The sequence below is a fragment of the Dendrobium catenatum genome, unplaced genomic scaffold (assembly GCF_001605985.2).
Source record: "Dendrobium catenatum unplaced genomic scaffold, ASM160598v2 fragScaff_scaffold_621, whole genome shotgun sequence".
Lineage (NCBI taxonomy): Eukaryota > Viridiplantae > Streptophyta > Magnoliopsida > Asparagales > Orchidaceae > Dendrobium > Dendrobium catenatum.
In genome coordinates this window covers 7,215,750-7,231,977 of record NW_021319083.1, presented here as the reverse complement: position 1 = coordinate 7,231,977, position 16,228 = coordinate 7,215,750, and the positions used below count along the sequence as shown (strand labels likewise).

General features: G+C 33.7%; 1 protein-coding gene across 1 annotated transcript; it reads right to left on the bottom strand.

Annotated features, from left to right (window-relative positions):
- Positions 1–2,807: 2,807 nt before the first annotated feature.
- Positions 2,808–13,611, bottom strand: LOC110116114 (probable protein phosphatase 2C 52). Its single transcript, XM_020849588.2, has 8 exons — positions 12,827–13,611; positions 7,849–7,976; positions 7,671–7,769; positions 7,433–7,591; positions 6,876–6,962; positions 6,425–6,516; positions 4,675–4,749; positions 2,808–3,161 (listed from the first exon to the last, which is right to left on the bottom strand). Exons 1-8 carry the CDS (start codon positions 13,105–13,107, stop codon positions 2,991–2,993), a joined length of 1,092 nt encoding a protein of 363 aa, XP_020705247.1. The 5' UTR covers positions 13,108–13,611; the 3' UTR covers positions 2,808–2,990.
- Positions 13,612–16,228: the final 2,617 nt, after the last annotated feature.

Here is a 16,228-nt window from a genome sequence, read left to right as displayed (position 1 = left end):
TATTACATCAAGCTAAGGCATTCCCCTAAGAAAAGGCCTCATTTGTACTAAACTTTAAATAAAAGTTGATTCATTCAAATTGGGCAAGACATCATGGTTTTTCCCCTTTTCAGGTTTTCTACGTAAAAATATTAGTGTCTCTTATGAATGTAGCACCCTCTCTTTTTATCTGATTGTGTGCTGGATCTTCGTATAAAGCTAAGACGTTAAACTTTATATTTCTCTACCGTCGTGAATACTCCAGGACACACTAAGTATATTAGTGATAAAATAAATATTTAAAAAAATATTAAAGCATTACAAATAAATATATTTGTCTTGCCCTTCAACTCATAGTGAGCATGAACCTAATTTGACCAGCATATCAAATCTTATACTATTTAAACACCTAGAGTTAATAACAACTAGGGTACTAACAAGATCTTTCACGATCTTAGAAGTAGCTACCCCTAACAGACCAAACTGTTTCTCTGGAGGTTTAGGAGCATATTCCTTAATGGTTTTAGATTTAGATGTAAATCAAGATCCTTTAGATTTCCAGCTAGTACTCCTCCATCGATTAGTAACAATTTTTGGTACAATAAGGTTAGGGTTTTTAGTATAAAAATTGGTGGAATGAGCAAACAAACGATACAAATCATAGGGAAACATTTTTTAGTCATACTTGACCATGAGATTGTGTAATTTGTCGGCCATTGAAATAGGAATTTCATTAACTAGATCAAACTTTCCATCAATTTGAACACAAATTTGAACAAAGGTGAGACAATTTTTTTTTGGCAGTGAGACGATCAACAGCTAAAGGAATATCTATAAATCATAGAGATTACTTCAGGGTTCTAATAAGCTTGTGGCAAATCATGGATCTTGATCCACATGGGGATCAAGGTAAAATATTATCGTTTGCAGGTGAAGAGGGGGACCTTTTTATAAAATAAATGGCTTTCCTAATAAAAACCAATGTCCACCTGACAAAACCATCTCATAATCCTTAGACAGAGAAAAATAGATAAGGAAAAAAACATTCGAGAGAGCAACGAGTGCAAGGTTACCTTTTAGAGGCCAAGCTTTTTTAATTGTTGCAAGGAGAGCCTTATAGTAAGGTCGCTTACCAAGGGAATAACAAACCAAGGAAATATTCCAATCATTCATACCCTTAGCGGTCCGATCCGGCAAGAAGTTAACCAATGGTTCCTTAGAAGGAACAAATGAAAGTGGGAAAGCCACCGTCAAAGAGTCTGAGATGAGAAGAGTGACTTCCATTTGAGTGCAGTTGTAACATCAAACCTATAGTGGGGGTCTTCCGACTCCATATTAAGGAGGCTAGGCCTCTAGCAGAGCCAAAGGAGAGGAATAAAGTGGAAGAAGAAACAAGTAGGCAATTAGGGTTTCAATAGACTTGTCCAGTATATCCTATTAGGCGAGCTTAATTAGTATATATGCTCTCACACTTGTGGCATCCAATTAGTCCCATGACACATCACATGAGTGCATATTCAATAATAGTAAACATTTATATATTTAATTTGGATGAGTGTGCATATATTTGAATAAAAAATAGATAATTTTGTAAATATGATTTGAAACATTATATGTTTTTTGTCTAAATTTATTATTATATAATCTAGCAATTTCTTAAATGGAGTTAATAGAATAGGTCCAATCATGCCATTGTTGCATTCGTCGATGTCTTCTCTTAGTGAGCTCATGCACGAAAACCTCCCACCCCGACTTCGCATGACTTAGAGGTTCCACCTTGACACGTTGCTACCTTCTCCTACGAGATCTCACGTGATTTCCTTCCTTTATTGTTTGTTACTAAGGGCTTCAAATTTTTTGAAAGAACTTGGTAGATCGAAACTAGAGAAAGTAAAAAATTGAGAGAGCGATTAACTACGTGCAATAGAGAATGAGACATTAATAATGATAAGATGATGGGAATTATAATGAGAGATGTAATTTTCTAATTTATTTTGATATTATTTATATAAATATTTAATTTAAATATTACATTTATAAATCCTAATATTTTATATATCATGCCAGAAAAAAACTTAATCTATGATAGAGATTTATTCACAAGGCAATTACTTAATTGCTATCAATGCAAAACCAAGTTCACATTACATCATGAATTATTAGATACAATAAAAAAATATTACAAAAAAAATTAATAGTTTGTTTTACAAGGAAATGAAAATATTAATAATATCAAGAGCACAAAAAAATTCAGGAAAAAAAAACTTTTCAAATGCATTTGAATTTTCACACATTGGTTATATAGTTTCGCAATTTTCCATATCATAAAATATACCCCATATATGGCAATATCTTTTAAAAACTAAAATATTTTTCATTTAAATTTAATCATGTTTAATTTACACACATTGGACATATTTTTCACTACTACCCATCATATTTTAATATATGAACACATAAGAGAAAAATATTTTAAAATAAAAAAAATTATCAAAATTATCCATACCCTTCATAAAGGATCAAATTAAATAGCCCAAATTATATTAAACAATCATTTTGATCCCTTAATTTTTTTTTTAAATAAAAATAATTTAATGGTGAGCTTATTCTAATTCATCTTTAAGAAGTTGAGAGACTAAAATAAATCTTTAATATATTTAAAACTAATTTGACCTCTCATAAAGAGTCAATAGACCATTTTAATCATTTTTTAAAAAATATTCAAATTTCATTTTCCTTAATTTATATACGGTATTTTTTTTTTTTCATTTGAAAGAATATAAAAACTCATAGAGTCTAAAATAAATGTATTTTCCAAAACAAAATCATTCAAGGGCTAAAAAAATATGCACTCCATGGATGCACAACGATAAGATGAATATCCACACAAAATAAGATTTTACAACATATGAACAAATGTTAAGAAGAACAGGTCCACGATTGATAAAAATAGGAGTTCCATCTACTACACAAAAAACCTTCTCCTCCTCCCCCTTCTCTTGAGAAAATAATTAGATTGATTGGTGATCATCAGAAGAAATATCTTTCTCTTTAGTATCGTGATGAAATCTTACGACAATACAGGTTATGTTGTCTGCACTTCCACGAGAGAAAGCAGTCTCAGTCAACTTTCGAGCAGCAGCCTCTGCTTCTTCTTCTGTTCTTGCAAGCGAAATTCCATCCTTCCAATGATGCAGGAAAAAAAAAACATTTCAGCAATTAAACGAGGAAAAAAAAAGACAAATCAACAGGTTATTGAGGTAAAAGGTTCGCAAGTGGAGTATATAGTTTTAGGCTATGTACTATATGTCGAAGAAAAGAACTCAGCTTGAGTAAAAGAGTAATGCATCATTAATTTCCCAATATTGAATGAACAGTACAGGGTCTTTGATAGAAAACAGCCACGGAACACAAAAAAAACTACTGAATTTCAGAAAAATTCAGCAATAACGGAGCCGTTTTCACAAAAATACGTAGAAAAATAGGGAGAAACACACTTGAAATTCAATAGAAGGAAAAGACAATTTGATACAATGAATCTTTAATTCGAGATGAAGATTCATCTCTCCAAATCTCTAGCTGAAGCCTAGAGCCCAAGAGCAAATCCTATATCTCAAATTCAGATTTTACAGATTCAAGATAATCCCAAATCCTAACAAGAGAGACTAATTAAAACAAAAAGGAACATTACACAATCTCTAAACAGCCCCTAATTCAAATTTTCCCTCTCAAACAATGTTTAATTAAGCCTTGAGCCCCACCAAGGCTTCCGCCCTCCCTCTTGTTGTCTGCCCCTCTTATCTGGGCGGGCGGGTGTAAACCTGAGCCGGTCCAAGTTGGACAGGTTCAAGTCTAACAGTTTTATTCATCGAAGCAAATATAAATTGAATAATCACGCAAACTATAATTTTGTTCTCAGAATAAGTATCAACAGTAATTAAAGAAATTTTTTCTTTTATAATATTCCGCTGACTGAGAATATGAATAGAGGGGCAGAGCTAAAATTTCAAATGCAGGGAGACAGAAAAAAATGTTTTCAAATTTAAGAGAATTAAGGTTTGTATATTATACATAATTACAAGAAAATTAAAGAGTAAAAAGTTCATATCATACAATGACTTTTCTCAAATTTCGAAAAGGCGATAGCCACTCCAAGCCCTTTCCCAGTTCTACCACTAAATGGAGCACCAGACTTGAAAATGAGCAATCCTTCGTGTACTTAAAAAAACAAAAAAGTATATATAGAAAAATACCAAATAAGAAAGCACGGCTGAACTAATATAATTGATATAATTTATAATATTCAGACCAGGACCTCCAATTTTGTTCAGGATATGTAATCCATGCCGCATAACAGTAAAAAATTGAAGCTTCGTTTGGGATGGCTTTCTTACTGCTTTTTAAAGCAAATTTTAGTATAAAAATTAGAAAACTGCTTTGCGACTCAGAAAGAAAGCTGTCCCAAACAAAGCCTAAATCTCTAGCCAATTTTATAGTCCATACATGATTTTCAAATGCTGCATTAATCACATGTTTGCATGCCATTTAGAGAAAGTGTTGATATGCCATTCCCTACTTTAGGGAAGGAAAACAAACCAATCTACATGAAGAAAGAAAATTAATTCCAGGTACAAAATGCCTTAATATGTGAGAAGTATGATAGTTCATGCATATACATGACAAGGAAAAGCTCACCTCATTTGGCACAACGTCCCATAATCCATCACTGGCCAGAACCAAGAGATCTAGGTCTTCACCAACTTCTTCTTCCTGTATTCAAAGATCATATTGGATGATTTAAGAGATTGGAGGACAAAAAAAAAAGAAAAAAAAAGGACGATTTACATACATATATACCATTTTATTTCATGCTATTTACATATCTAACACCTAAAATATTAATATTACATGCCTACCAACCAAAGAACAAATATGGGTGCATTGAATGAAATATTAAAATTTATAGGGTGGTATAAGTGGTAGGAATAAAATATAAGAGTGATATATTTGATATTAAAATTGTATATGAGTGATAGAAATGTAATAGTAATGTTTTGAATGTTAAATATATAAATAGCATGAAATAAAGAGGTATGTATGTAAATTACCCCTCAAAAAATAATAATAATAAAGGAAAAGCAGACTTTGAAAAGAAGGGTATAGTCAAAGTAGACAGAGGGTATGGTTCTTTAACTTATTATAGTATTTTAAACATTATTTATTTCAACTAAATATGAAATACCAACTACCATTTATGTGCCTGAAACTATTCATTATTACTAAAAGCAGAAAGAAATTTCATATTGAACCAACATCGCGTTCACTACTCATGCCAAAATGAAAGAAACTAAAGCCAACAACAAAATCGCTCTTTTATTACTGTTGAGCTCTATGATCTACACAACACAATCAACATACCTTAAGATCTTTATACCACCCTGAACAGCACAGGCAAATATTGAATCCATTAGTAATCGTTGATATAATACTAAAAGCTTTCCTTAGAATGAATCATGTTTCTTTTGCTTTGAACTTTTATTTTTTATTTCTATCTTTATATTAGGTACTTTGAAGGAACAAATACAAAGACTTGCTTCTTGACGTTTCCCACCACAACCGGAATGTTACATGGTGTAGTTTATACTTTACCTATCAATGGTTTCTGAGAATTTCTTTCAAACGTTCATTCACACTACTTCGCACTACCTTCCCCATCGTACTGGTTATCCTGACATCACCAAAGAGGGATCATCCTCGTCATTTGGAAAGCATAAATTGCAGCTTTTTTTTAATCAAGTTCTCATTTATGCATATTCTTAACTGCAATTCAAAATTTCTTTAAGGGGTTGGTGACTGCAAATATGAGAAAAATCGACAGGAATGCTCATCAGTAAATGTTTGCACTAAACACCCAAAGCGGCAAAGAAACTCATATTAACATTTGGCTACTACCATCAAGTTTTATTTTCAGCCTTTAAGTTATAAATATTGAGAATAAAAATTATCTTTATCTATTAAACCTAAGCAGCATATTAGCCTATTCCCTAATTCTATTCAATATCTCATATAAATACATGATATGAACTTCAAAGTGAAGTACATGGATTGCAAGTAAAATGCAAGATGAAAATTAACATTTGTAGTAATGATCACTGCACCAATTGAGTACAAAGCAGTCAAAGATGTTAGAACTTTTCTAATAACTCTTTCAAGCAATGTTTAGTGATCAGAGGTTACATCTGATCAAGAGACTTAAGCTTCGTTTGAGACGGTTTTTTTATTGCTTCTTAAAACGGAATTTTAGTAAAAAAATTTAATTTTTCTATTAAAACTCTGCTTTAAGAAGCAATAAAAAAGCCGTCCCAAACGAAGCCTTAGAATCCAGGCTCAAGAAGCATATGATTAAAGAGCTTTACAAGAGAAAATATAATAGAAAAGTATCCACCTGAATCTCAGGCTCTGCGACTACAAACTGCTTTAGCAGGCGATTACCAAAAGCCCGTGACATTGCAAGCACACCTCCAACCCTCCAAGTGCCTGCAAGAGGAAAAAAAAAAAAAAACATCATTAAGCAAGTTGGTGAAGCTCACACTAACAATGTAAAATACTAAAAAAAACCAAGATCTTCCATCGAATATCTCATTCACAAAAGAAAGTGAATAATTTTTTCCTTTCTCCTAATAAGAGAGGAATGTGTATGCACAACATCAGTTTGTATTATCATGCAAACAACACCAAAAATGTTTTCCCTCATGTGGACAAATGAACAAATCAAACAATCAAAATCTCTACGCCACTTGTCAAGCAAAATGCAACCATTTTGTTCATCTTAAGAATTACATCACCCAAGGAAATATAAGAAATAAATGTATCATATGTGACAAGTAAGAGCTTACCTGCCCACATAACAATTCCTCCAGCATCCTCAATTCGCTTGCGCTCATCACTTCTATTTGGCTTGTGGTCATCAGAAAGAGGTACAGCTATCAATAAGAAGCAAAAAGAAAAGAATAATAGAGAAGTTAGAGGGGGGAAAATCAAGAAAACATATAGACCGCATGGGAAGACCAATTTCAAAAAAAATACCTACATATTCATAGTTCGAAAAATTGGCCAAGAAATCTAGCAGTTAGATCTAGCAAAAAAGCACAAGAGTATAATTGAAGCTTCCTTCCGTGACTTTCAAGTAAACTTTCATTACAATATTTTTAAGTGGCATGCATAAATAGGCACAAATTTAACAATAAGCTATGGCCATACAACCATGAAAGACATGCTTTCAGTCTAAACCAAAAATATACTTCCACACCATCTTATCTCTTGCAAATCTAATGGAAAGTCTAATTCATCCAGACTATCCTTGTATCGATAAGCCCATCCAGTACACTAACATTATACATGCTAACATTTTGTTCCTGAGAACTAAAACCAGAATTCAGAGGCTACTTAAAACCTTTGCCTGCTTTTGATATAACAGCACGTGAATCACCAACATTTGCTACATATAAACGTTTGCCAACTAGAACCGCAGTTGAAGCTGTAGAACCATCATCTCTGAAAGTATTACTTTCAGAATCCAAGAAATCTGAATCGGTTTTTTTATATGTTTCAGCTGCATTTTGCAAGAGGCAACAAATCAGCTAAGAGAAACTGTTACATATCACAATGATGTAACTCAAAGAAAATCATACATATAGCCTTTTTTGTGTCAGTTAAAAATTCTGGATGCTTAAGAAGGTTTTCGAATAAGTGCGCTTTCAAAAACTCAGCTGCGCGTGAACCACCATGACCTGAGTAAAATAGAAACAAGGATATAAAAAACAATGAACTCACTAGCAATATGAAAAAATGGGGAAATCAGCAGCTGACCATCAAATATGCCAAAGAGATTAACAGTTTGTCCATCTATCATGGAGTTCCTTATGTCAAAGAAATCCTCCATGCTTGCTCTCTTTCCTCTAAAGCTTGAGTATCCACAACTCAATCTACCATCCTCACTGCCAAGTCATGCGGTCCAAAGAAACCCACTTTTAGTATATCGTTTCAAATGTTAAAGATAGAAAAGCACAAAATTTTGAACCAATGAGGATGCTGGGAAACATCCATTCTTATCATTAATTAGAACAGTGAACATTTAGTAGTAAAATCAGGGAAAATCCCATCATAATAAAATAAAACATCATATTTTAGGCCAATATGTCCCTAATCACCAGCATGCTCTTGTAGGAGAAATCAATGATGATAAAAATTACAAGGAATTTATATCAACATGCCAGTGATGCCAGTGTAAAAAAGCATATATTTATCGTATTGCCCAGTGACATAAAGAATTCATTTAATGAAGCAAAATATTGCTTTTATAGTTAAGATTGCTTTTAATGGTGGATGAGATATTTTGCTAAACTTTTTAATGAAAATTGTGAAAATAAGATTGACTATAGTGACCTTAGCACCCTAAATGAAAATAAAGATTTATGTTTTTATCGGCGTATTAGTAAAACCGAATTTAGAGAGGTTTTAAAGAAAATGAAGGGTGGAAAAGCAGTTGGACCTGATGATATTCCAATAGAGGTGTGGAAAGGCTTAGGAGCATGAAGGAATTTCTTGGCTACTAAACTTTTTAATACTATTTGAAGATTAAAGAGGATCGTCAGATGAGTGAGAGAATGAGTTGGTGTTTCCTATTTTTAAGGAATAAATGTGATGCACAAGATTGTGCGAATTATCAGAGGAATTAAGTTAATGTGTCAACTTTAAACTATGGGAGCGAGTTAATGGAGCATAGGTTGCGGTCGTGATACTAATGTTTCTCAAAATCAAATTGGATTCATGCCGGGTGGTCGACTATGGAAGCCACACATATTATTAATAGGTTTGATGGAGAAATATAGAGAAAATAAGGAGGATCTACATATGATATTTATTGATTTAGAAAAAATCATATGATAAAGTTCCAAGAGAGTGCTATGGAGAGTTCTTGAAATGAAAGGATTAATAATCGCTTATATTCAAATCATTAAGATATGTATGCAGGAGCTATACTTGTGTTCAAAACAAGGTGGTTTGACCAAGTATTTTCCCTATTTTCGGTTTGGGTTCATCAAGGATTCAACCTTAAGCCCATATCTTTTGTTTAGTCAATATGGATATTCTCACTAGACATTCTGTGCAAGAGGATGTACCCTGGTATGCTTTTTGCTGATGTATTCTTATTGTTGATAAGACTAGAGAGGAGTTGAAAGTAAACTTGAATTATGGAGGTAACATTAGAGACTAAAGGTTTTCGCTTGAGTAGATCTAAAGCGGAATATGTATGGAGTGTAATTTTCACAGTAGTAATAGACATAGTCAAGGGGTATGTGACTTTTGGGCCGATCAAGTCATTAATATAGAGTTCACGGTTTTAGATATCTTGGATTCTATTGTTCCGATGTTGATGGTGAAATTTGATGGGGATATTATTCAACAGCATTTATCAAGTCTGGTATGTTGAAGTGGACGGAATGCAGTCGGGCTGTGTTGTGTGATAGAATAAGTATCCCTCAAACTTAATGGGAAATTCATATTAAGATGGTAGTGAGGCCTGCAAATTATTTTTATGGTTGCTGAATGTTTGCGCATTTAAAAGAGAAAGCATAATCTAAGTTAAGTGATGCAGAGCAATTGAAGCTATGCTCAGGTGGATGAGTGGCTTTAACCCTTAGAGATAGGATAGAAATGAGCATAATAGTGCAAAAGGCTTGGGTAGCTCCAGTAGAAGATAAGATTTAGAGAGATTTGCCTTAGATGTTTTGGTCACATAAAACGAAGGCCTTCCATATTACCCGTGTTAGGAGCAGTAGAGGTATTAGATTTGACTTATATTAAGAAGGTGAGGCAAGCCCTAAAAAGACTTGGTTAGAAAATATTAGGAATGACCTTTCTTTATTAGATTTAAATGAGAATTTGACCTTTAATAGGACACAATGGAGAAAAAGGATTCATGTAGCCGACCCCACGTAGTGGGATAAAGGCTTGATGTTGTTGTTGTTTTATAGTTAAGCTTGCTTTTAAGTAGTACCAACACCAGAATAGAAGAAAGATGATATGCATAGGCATCAATTCAATTTGAAGGTAGCCAAAATTAGAGATCCAAATGATTTATCAAATAGGAAGTTGTATATGAGTTGTCTTGCTCTTTGTACCAACTATTCTTTTACTTAATATGGATTTCAACCATCAATAAAAGTTTAAAATATAAAATGAGCATTGTATAAAGAGTTAATAACTATTTGGCTTCCCAAATGAGGCACAAAAGACAAACAAGGATTATCATTTTCTTATACACTAACAGCATATATATGAAATATACAAGATGACTCGGTAGCTGATGGCTAAGGAGGCCTTTTTTGGTGGTCAAGTGTTGATTTACGAATTTGCTATTAATGGATGAAAAAAAGAAGAAGAAAAAAGAGAGGCGTGTGGATTATGATACTTGAGAATGTCCGGACATGCGTCTTGACGTATCATTTGTTTATATAAATAAATGTAAAATGCAAGGACTGGCTTGAAACCCCTGTGGATGTGCGGGAGTTCAGCCTCTGGCTCCTATGAATTTTCCTAGGCAAAGGATTTGCCTTGTTCTTCAGCTTGGTTATTCACTTTTTCTGCACAAATTGGGGGAGGGCAGATGCTCTTCTGGACATGTGGGCATCTATAAAGTGCGGGATCCATAGTGACAGCTTTGAGTGAGTCCAAAATTGAAATTGAAATCAATGCACTAGGCTGATTTGAAAATTAAAATTAGAATTAATTTAAAATTAGTTGAGATTGATTTTGTGCCACTTATCTAGTAATCTAGTTTATAAGAAGTTTATAAATAGTGGTTGAAGGCATGTAATTCAGATATGCCGACCTGAATACAAGTTTTCTTCTATTTCTCAATCTTGCGAGTACGAAATAAAGTTAGCAAAAGTGAAACCATTATTTAGATGAATAGAATTGATAGACTATGTCAAATGATCATCAAATAAAATAAGCAAAAATAAAATTACATGATCAAGCAAAAAAATTAATGGACGAGTATGAAGAGGCAAATAAAGAGGTAGAGTACATAAACCAATATCAGTTCTTTTAGAAGAATGATTAAACACTACAAATATTGCTTCCCAAAAGTTTATGCAGTACTAGCATAAAAACCTAAAAGTTACGGCAATTCTTGCACAAACGTCATGCGAACATCTTTTGAAGGCTTAGGGAAAAAGAAGAGTATATAAAATGGCACTAGTTCTTTAACTTGAAACTACTTGGCAAGTTCTATAATGTGACACTACGTATGCTACATCTCATTTTAAATTGGGCCAACAACATTTATCTTCCTCCATTGTTACAGTTCAACCCTATCAAAGTGGCCTGCAACAACACCATGTGATTCTGGAAAAGAAATCTGTAGAAGAAGAATCATGAATATACCAATGAGCTCCCTTGCAAAAATAAGCATCTCTAGCCATGAATTTGTTGTTAAGCATAAATGAGTTATTAGTTAGTGTGTGTTGTATTCCATTAAAATCTTAAAAAGAATCATATCTTTTCAATATAGTCAATGCTAATCCACTTTTATCCTTAAGGTCTATACAATAATAGTTGCTCCACTTAACACTAAACTGATACAAAAACTTATCTTCTAAACAAGTATGTTGTTCAAGTAAAAAATATATTCTTATGAATATCCAACCCATCAAGCATGTCTATGTCATGACTTATTTTGCAAATTTAAGTAAAGATTCGTAGGTAAATATAAAGAACAATTTTTTCAACATTAAATAACAGCCTTAATAACTAAGAGCATGTGCTACTAAATAAAATTATCAATCATAATAAGAATATTCTTATTTGATTCACTCAATTCACACTAAAATAAGAGATGCAATGTTTTAATGAAAAACACTACAAATGTCAATACCTAAAACAAAATAAGAAACCTCCAATAAATTATGAAAATCCAACATTTTAAGCACACAAGCATTGGTAAGTTTTTCATTGTTAACTTTAACTTAAAATGAGCAAATTTTGTAAGATGAAATTCTCCCATTTTAAGATAACTAGTAATGGGTGCCCTAATTGCATTGAATCCCTTAATAAAGTCAAACTATGAAAATTACTAGTATTGCTAATATTTGTAGGCTTTGTCCATTCATAAATTGCCTTTCCTAATCATGTTCAAATGATGCCTTCACTAGATACCATTAATACCCAAAAAACATCACGTTACAAAAGATGTAACAAAACAAAATTCTTCAAATGTTGATATAATTTCTCTACACCCTTCCCTTCGCCTCCCAAAAATAAATAAATAAATAAGTAATATATATATATATATATATATATTTGGGTAGACATAGATGCGGTCATGCTGGTTTGAGTGAAAGCCAGCTTAATTGAAACAGGACGGACAATTGACCCACAAAACAAGAAGACTGACCAGCCTCAGGGCTCAGGAACAACTGAACCGTCTACTCTTAAGTTTATTGTACGTCGCAATTCATCCGTTCACTTGGTAATAAGGGTTTTATTTTAATATGCAAGATGCACCACTATTCGTCACTTGACAAGTTTGAGCTGACTTTCACAATATGCCACTAGAATAATTAAGTCAATCTGAAATGAGCTAACACTGTTGTGCTTATTGGACAATCCAAATGAAACAAGATGATCACATCCTTACTTCTGTAGTTGAAGAGTTTGAAGTATAGGTTTTTAGTAGTAAGCCAGTTAGGATAATACTAAAAAAAAAGTATATTCTCATGTCCAACAATACCAGATCTTACTACCAGGGCAAAACATAAAATCTTCCAAGAATAATAGATACCTTTTCCAACCTCCGCTTGCATAACCCCCCTCCCTCTCCTCATCAAAGTCCTTCTCTGGAAACGTATAAGCGACGGTGCCAGCTTCAGTCGTCGTGCCCGACTCGGCCATCAACGTCACGATTGCTCTGAACCCGAGGTAATTTTTCTGTGGAAAGCTCACTAACAGTTTCGCATCCAGATCCCCAAAACAACCAATCTGGCCTTTTCTTCCCGAAGCTGACTGGCGCTTCAAATTGCCCGTCCGTGCGATAAAACTTCGTAGACTACCAATACATACCATCTAATAAAACTGATCAACGTTAGCCAATGTCTCCAGAAAGCGAATCCAAATAATCCCAAGGGCTCTTAAATAGGAAAGGGATTCACAGTTCACACTTGATCGTTGCTAAACATGGATGGATCGGTAGCTTTATCCAGTATCGGACTAAACACTGGCATTCACGGGTCAGAAAAATCAGATGGAAGGACCTTTACGTTGAAGGAGATGAATTAGATATCCGATCAAACGCCAGAGATCAGGCATTTCAGACTCCTTCCGGATTACAATAAAGTATCGTTAACTAACAGAAAGTAGGATTCGTGGGTGAATCTGGAATGATGAAACCCTAAAGAAAGCAGAGATGGAGACCTTGTGATGCAGGGAATAGATGAGAAGATAGGAGAGAAGAGGGGGAAGAATAGGTGATAAGAGGTATTGGGGAGGGAGGAGACGAGCCGCCCGGTCTCCGAACTCAGCGAGCCGCCACGAAGCAGTATTAGAAAGGGATGGCGCTGTGAGAGTGAGCCACCGAGTATGATACGAATCGGACATAAAAAACCAAAAAAAGGTGGTACATTAATTACATGAAAAATGAGAGGATTTGTGGCCCTAGGACTAAGGACTATATATAAATAAATAAATAATCATATATAGTGATAAGTTATGGGAGATTTCATATATATTCCGAAGTAACAAATTATGGAAATTTCACTAGGTATTTAATGATTTTATGCATCAAAATACTTCTTGATCTTCTATTTATAAATCTGAGGTTGGTGTGTTTGGTGTTACAAAAAAGGCTATTTAAAAAAAAAGAGAGAGAATATATTTGAGTATATAAGACATGTTGCTAAAAGCATAAAAATACGTATGTACAATTGAAATGTGCATATTTATTGGATGAAAATATTTGACCAGAGTCAAAATCTGACCTGAAAATTTTTAGATTTGGGTCGATCCGTTTGACATACGGATTTGATTTGAGTTTGAGATTTCGACCCGTTTACAAAATCATATCGGGTTCAGCTTGACCAAAAAACTCGAAATCAACCTGAAGTTACTCAGATATCATGCAGCGTGATCCAACGTTTATGCCTTGCCCACAACGCACCCGGACCTGTGCCTAAGCCTACTCCTGCGCCCACAGCACACACGTCTACATTGTGGTGCGCCCGCGCCAGCTCCTGCGTGCTCGTGCCCACACTGCACCGCGCTAGTTCCCATATGCTCGAATCCGCACGTATTGCACTTGAACCCGTGCCAGCAAGGTCGCATCCTTGCTCTATCCCACAACCACACCTTGTGCAGGCTATGCTCGTCCGCACATGCCCCCTTCGTCAGCACCACTAGCACCCCAAACTGCTCGTGCTGGGAAGAAGGAGATTCAGGTTAGCGGGTTGGGTTGGGTCAACTCGGTAACCTGGCAGGTTGGGTCCGGATCAGGATTCTGATATGTCTACAAAATTAGGTACGGTTTGGGTCAACTCATTTAAACCTAGGTCAATTCCTAATTCGACCCAAAAACCTATTTTGACACCCAAGTTGTCAACTTAGTAGTTAAAGCTACAAACTAATTAGGTGAAATCGCTAATTAGCTAAGTGAAGTCATTGCCTTACTGTGCAAAGCCACTGACTTGCTAGTGTAGTGCATATAAGTAACTTTGACTAGTAGCCTCTATTTTTGGTGATTAAGCTCTAGATTGAGCATATAATAGCTAGCTTCGAATTCTTTGATGGAGTTATTTATAACCTTGACTAGTTGCATTAGAATGAGATGGCTTTTGTTCAAACCAGTCCTTTGAGAAATATTGATATACATATATGCATGCCCATTTTATTTATTATTTTTTAATTGAAGACAATATACGTATGTTTGACACTTGTAACATTTTTAGTGAGGTGTTGGTTCAACATATGCCACAATCATGGATTATATTCCAATATTTTAGAATTTGAATTATATGTCTAAGGTGGTTGATTTGATAATATTATGTACTGATAAAAAATTATTCTTCTCAAATATTGCATTTTGAATTTAGTTTGAATGTTGCATTTTGTGTCATAAGAAAAATTTGTTTCCTTGTCATATTAATATAAATAAATAAATATATAAATACATTACTCTTCCAATACAAAACTTCAACATAAGAGTTGAAATGCAAAGCATTGAACATAGCTAGGCAAAATAGTTTCAACCAAATCCAACATGAACATTCGACTAAATACGTTGCTCTAGCTATAATCACACAGAAGTTGAAGATGATTGGGTGACACCATCTTCTGCCTTATTTGTTCCTTGCAAGTGGCCTTAGCAATACATCAAGCTTATTGGTGGATTTAGGTTGATCGTTGCCTTACCATGAAGAAAGAGGTTTCACATTACAATTAGTAATCATTCTTATGACACTTGCAACATCTGTAGTGAGGTGTTGGTTAAACATAGGCCACAATCATGGATTATATTCCCATATTTTTGAATTTGAATAATATGTCTAAGGTGGTTAATTTGATAATATTATGTACTGATAAAATTTATTTTTCTCAAATATTGCATTTTGAATTTAGTTTGAATGTTGCATTTTGTGTCATAAGAAAAATTTGTATCCTTGTCATATTAATAAAAATAAATAAATATATAAATACATTACTCTTCAAATACAAAACTTCCATGTAAGAGTTGAAATGCAATGCATTGAACAAAGCTAGGCAAAAGGGTTCAATAAAATCCGACATGAACATTCGACTAAATACGTTGCTCTAGCTATAATCACACAGAAGTTGAAGATGATTGGGTGACACTATCTTTTGCCTTATTTGTTGCTTGTAAGTGGCCTTAGCAATACATCAAGCTTATTGGTATATTTAGGTTGAGGTTTCACATTACAATTAGTAATCATTCTTATGACACTTGCAACATTTGTAGTGAGGTGTTGGTTCAACATAGGCCACAATCATGGATTATATTCCCATATTTTTTGAATTTCATTAATATGTCTAAGATGGTTGATTTGATAATATTATGTACTGATAAAAATTTATTTTTCTCAAATATTGCATTTTGAATTTAGTTTGAATGTTACATTTTGTGTCATAAGAAAAATTTGTTTCCTTGTCATATTAATATAAATAAATAAATATATAA

Bases quoted from the DNA above. Each gene is read 5' to 3' on its own strand.
- LOC110116114 (XM_020849588.2), bottom strand. From the start codon at position 13,107: ATGGTATGTATTGGTAGTCTACGAAGTTTTATCGCACGGACGGGCAAT. The intron at 7,977-12,826 runs GTATCTATTATT...ATGACTTGGCAG, and splicing joins GCAAGCGGAGGTTGGAAAAG to TGAGGATGGTAGATTGAGTT. The intron at 6,963-7,432 runs GTTTTAAGTAGC...TCTTATTGATAG, and splicing joins TATATCAAAAGCAGGCAAAG to CTGTACCTCTTTCTGATGAC.